At 38.9% G+C, this 6,000-nt stretch overlaps 1 protein-coding gene across 1 annotated transcript in view; it reads right to left on the reverse strand.

Annotated features, from left to right (window-relative positions):
• LOC104386771 (contactin-5-like) overlaps positions 1–5,715 on the reverse strand; it is a gene marked incomplete at its 3' end in the record, with an annotated part of 128,413 nt that extends 122,698 nt beyond the window's left edge. Inside the window, exon 1 of the mRNA XM_009995426.1 lies at positions 5,610–5,715. Within this exon, the coding sequence (XP_009993728.1) occupies positions 5,610–5,715 (106 nt within the window). The remainder of the gene's footprint in view (positions 1–5,609) is intronic.
• Between the last annotated feature and the right edge of the window lie 285 nt (positions 5,716–6,000).

Raw genomic sequence — 6,000 nt, forward strand, 5'->3', positions numbered from 1 at the left:
AGACAGCTTTCCAGCCACACTTCCCCAAGCCTGTAGTGTTGCCTGGGGTTGCCATGGTCCAAGTGCAGGACCTGGCAGGACCCAGCAGGACCTTGGCCTTGGTAAAGTCCATGAGCCGCCAGTGTGCTCTGGAGCCCAGAGAGCCAACCGCACCCTGGGGTGCACCCAAAGAAGCATGGCCAGCAGGGTCAGGGAGGTGATTCCGCCCCTCTACTCTGCTCTGGTGAGAATGCACCTGGAATACTGCGTACAGTTCTGGTGCCCTCAGCACAGGAAAGACATGAAGCTGTTGGAGAGGGTCCAGAGAAGGGCCACGAAGATGATCATAGGGCTGGAGCAACTCTGCTATGAAGACAGGCTGAGAGAGTTGGGACTGTTCAGACTGGAAAAGGCTTTGGGGAGACCTTATAGTGGCCTTCCACCTCTTCACTGAGAGAGAGACAGAGCACTGGAACAGGCTGCCCAGAGATGTTGTGGAGTTTTCTTTGCTGGACTCAAAACCCACCTGGACGTGTTCCTGTGTGATGTGCTCTAGGTGACCCTGCTCTGGCAGGGGGGTTGGACTAGATGATCTTTCGATCGTTCGAGGTCCTTTCCAACCCCTGAGATTCTGTGATTCTGTGACTTCAGTACCTGAAGGGCCTATAGGAAAGCTGGAGAGGGACTTTTCACCAGAGAGGGTAATGATAGGACAAGGGGTAATAATTTTAATCAGAAAGAAGGTAGATTTAGGTTAGAAATTAGTAAGAAATCCTAAGTAGTAAGGGTAAGGTAATTCTAAGGGTAGTAAAGTGCTGGAATATGTTGCCCAGGGATACTGTGGATGCCCCCTCCCTGGAGGTGTTTAAGGCCACGTTAGATGAGGCTTGTGCAGCCTGCTCTAGTGTGAGGTGTCCCTGCTTATGGCAGGGAGGTTGGAACCTGATGATTTTTAATATCCCTTCCAACCTTAACCATTCTATGATTCTATGATTGAAGTAGAGAAGACAAGGGAAATTAATTTAATCCATCCATAAAACTGTTCAGAAAACTGTATTTGCAGTGTTTGAAATCTACGGACAGTGAAAGATTCTGACTCTTGGGCTGATGTTCTGCTTTCCTTAATTCATTTTTTTTTAAATGACTCCTGGTCAGTTACTAACTCATTGACATTTCTCAACTATCTAATTAAAATGTAGGCTATCTTATAATACTTGCAAATGTGACCTTCATTTGTATATTTTTGCTAGCTAGCATGTTTAATCAAATGTCACTAAGAATGCTAACCCATTTTTTTCATGGGAACTTTTAATTACGTTGTTTCAGAGAAAGTGTTCAGTCTTCTAAGCTTATGAGAATGTCTTCATTCTGTGGACTGGATTGTACCACTGTTGCTCCTGTCTTTTTCTGTGCATGCACATCAGTTTCCTTTCAGACTGCTTAATGACACAAAGCTTGGCAATAGTCTCAGAGAGAGAACGAAGAATAGTAGGAAACTGTTGACAAGGTGTGCATTCAGGGCATCTCTTTATGAAGTAGGATTACTACTGAAACACAGTAAAATGTAAATAAATTATGTTTTCCTGATGAAATGAGAGTAACTTTAAATATATATATTAAAAAAAAAAACCAAACCAGCCAAACAACGAATGGAACATAATAAGTAAAAAAGTGAAAGATAGTAGATTTCTAGAGAATTGGTTAATATATTTGATCCTCCTCTGCACACTTCACATAATTTAATGTGACAATCCAAAATAGCCTCTCATGTTCTAAAAAAGCTTTACTCCTGAAAATCTGACCATACAAGGCAGCAAATTTTAGAACATGGAACACATAGGAGAGATACAAAAAAAAAGAAAAATATATTTTTTTTTTCCTTTAAAGTAACAAGGGGAAAATGCTTTGAAGACTTAAAGCATTGACTGAAAGATAGAAAAGAGTATTTCCAGACAGTATTAGCAAGTGAATCAGCATCTTTGGAATATTATAATGTTAGAAATAATTCAAATGTAATGAATTTTTATGAGGAATTATTTTGAATAATATAAAGATGTTTTTGTAATGTTAGTTATTGTTTCTCTTCCTACTGAAGAAACAATCTGTTCTCCATCTTACTTCCACTTCATATTCATAATGCAGCAAATAGATCACTCAATATACAACCAATTATTTCCACTTTGCATCCAACGTATAATATCCACCAGATCAAAAAAAATATACTTTAAAATAGAACATCTTTAGCTACAGAATAATTACAACTGCAGTAACAAAAATAATAAAAGTAATAATATATTCCAATTATGGAAGAACATTCATCCAAAGTAGTTTTAAACTGAGAAAAATGCTTTGAGATTGTAGTCATATTGCTATCAAAACACCTAATATTTTCTCTTTCATGACATGCTAACATAATGTACAGATTACAACTAGTTAGAGTATGTTTCTGCCATAGCATAGGCTTCAAACACATTCAGTAAATGCTTTGCAACTTTTTCAAATTCACTGAAGTAAAGCAACTACAAGCACTTTTCAGATGTAAAAAATGTCTTCTTTGAAAACTCTTGTCATGAACTTATTGAAGAGAGATTTGACTCTAAATAATAACAAAAAGACTTTATAATTTAGCATATTCCATCTCGCTCAATATTTATTACTTCTGTTCTGTGCACTTTTTAAGACCACATGTTCTTGACACTTAGCCAATGTACGGAATTTTCTGGCCTGTTCGCCTAATCAAAAGGAGTTCTAGCCCAATGTTTTCAGAAAAATAACACTTTGAGTGAGCAGTGTAGGTAGCTGAGGGCATCACTATTTTTATGCCACTTAGGAAAGAAAAAGTAGAAATTAGCTGCTCCTGCTTGTCTTGCGATCTTTGATCTGAAGGACCTGTGCTGCTTACTAGGTGTAATTTGTATGCATATATGAAGAAATGCCCTAAGACTCCTAACCAGGTTTTGTTTCTCAGTTTTTAGATATACTTCATTGTCCTACTTCAAGTATTTTTCATGCAGTATTTTCAGCTCAAACATGACATGTATTCCCCATCAGGAAACTATGGAGCGTTACTAATGTGAGATGCATAGATTAACCCACACTGCATGCTTTTAATGGAAATCTTAACTTGTTTTCCCTGTGGCTGATGATCATCAGAGTGAGATGTCAATTCTGAATGTGAAGGGAAAGCCAAGTACCAAAGGTCAATTACTTCAGCAGAAATCAATTAATTAGATGGGTAGAAATCCTTATGTATAGCTTTTCTTCCTACAGCAATATGCATATCAATGTTAGGTGGACAATAATAGATCAATCCACAGCAAAGGAGAAATTTCTAATTGTCATTGTTAGTATAAAACACTTAGTTAAATTGTTAATACAAAACTGAAGCAGTCAAAATAATAATCAGTGTGAGAAGGAAACTACCTGCTGATTTTCTTGGCAATGGAATTGTGTTTACATTTGTAAAACAATTGGGTTTTTTAAGACATCAAATAGCTACTTGGACAGAAAAACATAATCTAGGATGTTGCTGACTTTTCAGAAAGGTTTTGAAACACACAGTGAGCTAACTTGAAAATACCAGTTTGTCTGCTACTGCTCAAACACAAGGTCTGGTACTGCCTTAAAGCTATCAGATGTTGCATTAAGAAGCAACATTTGTTCTTTCTTCTTTGTCCTTCAAAAAAGGAATTGGATTCCTATTAACATCCTTATTGATATCTAATTGTATTCCACTAAAACTACACCTGGAAACTTGCTTTGTTGTGATGCCAGTGCATCCAGGCCAGCTGGGTAGCTGTGACAGCTGCTATTGCTTTGTATTTTCTCATGTGCTCATCAGACTTGTTCTTTAGTCTGTTTTACACAGTAACCTTCCTAGGTTATGACTATGCTTCTTTGCTTGCACTTTCACCTGTCAGTAACACAGAATTCAAAAAGCACAAAAGTGAGAAATTCTAACATCGCTTAATTAAAACAATAAAATAATTCACTGCAAGTTTGCCAATTAACATTTCAGATTTAAAAGGATCGATTTTAATTTGACACAGAAATTTGACAAGGAGCTTTTGATTAGCACAGAGACATTTATGATTCACAGCTAATACAAAGATTTTTTTTTTAAATTGCAAAGTTAATTAAATGTTACCTGGGATAATATAAGTTTTTTGTTCCCTGTGATACACATTCTTACATATTATCCCAATGATGCATGTTTATGCGTCCGTGTCCAGTGGAAGAAGACATTCTTTCATCCTCTTTAAAATATCTGTCTCCTGGTTCAAAGCATTTCTTTATTTTTGAGGCAGCTAATTTATTCTTCCCTACCTCTCAGTCCTTCTCTAGTTCTCTGTGGTTTTCTTGTTTGCTAAATATTTTACAGTGCTCTCTCCAGCTTGGCTTGCATCTTTGACACCTTTATGTGGCTTAGTCTTCCCTTAGGAATCCTAGGAATTAATCACTGAATGTGCTGTCAGGGTAAACAATTACTGCTCACAATTAAACAATCCTTACACACACTGAGAAAAATTCATTCTTGTGCTCTTCATAAATACACTGGTTAAACACATCTTAAGCATTTTTCAGTATTTAATGTAACACATATGTCTACAGACTGTTAAGAAGATAAGATTTTAGGTTTTTACAGATATTGGTAAGATCCCCCTGAGCCTTCCTTTCTCCAGGCTGGACTGTCCAAGATCTCTCAGCCTTTCCTCAAAGGAGAGATGCTCCAAACCCTTCATCATCTTTCTGGCCCTTCATAGGCCCTTCTCTCCAGTATGTCCAAGTCCTTTGTACTGGAAAGCCCAGAACTGGGCACAGGCCTTCAAATGTGGCCTCAACAGTGCTGAGAAGAGGGAAAGGATCACCTCCCTCCAGCTGTTGGCAGTGCTTTGCCTAGTGCAGCCCAGGACACCAGTGGCCTTTGTGATAAGGGCCCATTTGCTGGCCCATGTTCAACCTGGTGTCCACTATGACCCCTAGGTCTTTTTCTGCAAGGTTGCTTCCCAGCTGGGTGATCCCCAGTATATATGTTCTTTAATTGAAAGTCTACATTTCTCAGCTCTTCTGAGAATTCAGTAAGAACATGCAGATAAATTTTAAAACTTAATCCTGGAGTGAACACATGTATACAGAATACTTTGCCATCAAAGATCAAAAGCATCAGTTTTTTGTGTAATGGGATTTAACATAGCGCAGAAAGGTTTTTGTTCACTGTGGTAGCAATATTATTTAATATTAGAAGCTCAATTAGCTGCTTAATTTATATTAGCTGCTTTCCAGCTGGGCAGCCCCCAACATATACCGGCACCTAGGGTTGCTCCTTCCCAAGTGAAGGACTTTGTACTTCCCCTTGCTGAGGTTCCTGTCAGCCCATATCTCCAGCCTGGTGAGGTCCCTCTGAATGGCAGCAGGACCCTTTTGTGTTATCAGCTCCTGGTTTTGTGCAATACTCAAACATACTGCCCCATGATCCAGATCATTCATGGTGATGCAAAACAGGACTGGACTCTATATCAACCCCAGAGATACAATGATAGTCACTGGCTTCCAACAAGACTTTGTGCTGCTGGTGACTACACCCAGACCCTGGCCATTCAATCAGATTTTAAGCCACCTCATTGTCTTACTCATCAGCCCATGCATCAAAAATTTATCTAGGAGGATCTCAGTGTTAAAGTCTTCCAGGAGTCCAGATAAACAGTGTCCATTGCTCTCTTCCCATATACAAGCCATGATCCCTGGCATTATCTCCTGTTCTCTCTATTTTCACAAGTTTGTTCCTCCCTGACCTAGTGGCATCCTTTCTGTTCTCTGCATTTGGCCCTTCTCAGAAACATCTTGTGCCAACTGTATCTCCAGTCCTCAATATCCCAGCCTTGCTCTTTCCCATGAGAATGCCAACAATCTTGCTTTGCTGCTTATCAGTTATGGGTACTGGTTGAGCCTCTCCGTGGATACATCTAAGAGGCTCTTTTAGTGGCTCATCAGTCAATAACTTGAGAACTTGGGTCTTTGACA

The sequence above is a fragment of the Chaetura pelagica genome, unplaced genomic scaffold, assembly GCF_000747805.2.
Source record: "Chaetura pelagica isolate M959 unplaced genomic scaffold, ChaPel_1.0 scaffold44, whole genome shotgun sequence".
NCBI classification, from domain to species: Eukaryota; Metazoa; Chordata; class Aves; order Apodiformes; family Apodidae; genus Chaetura; species Chaetura pelagica.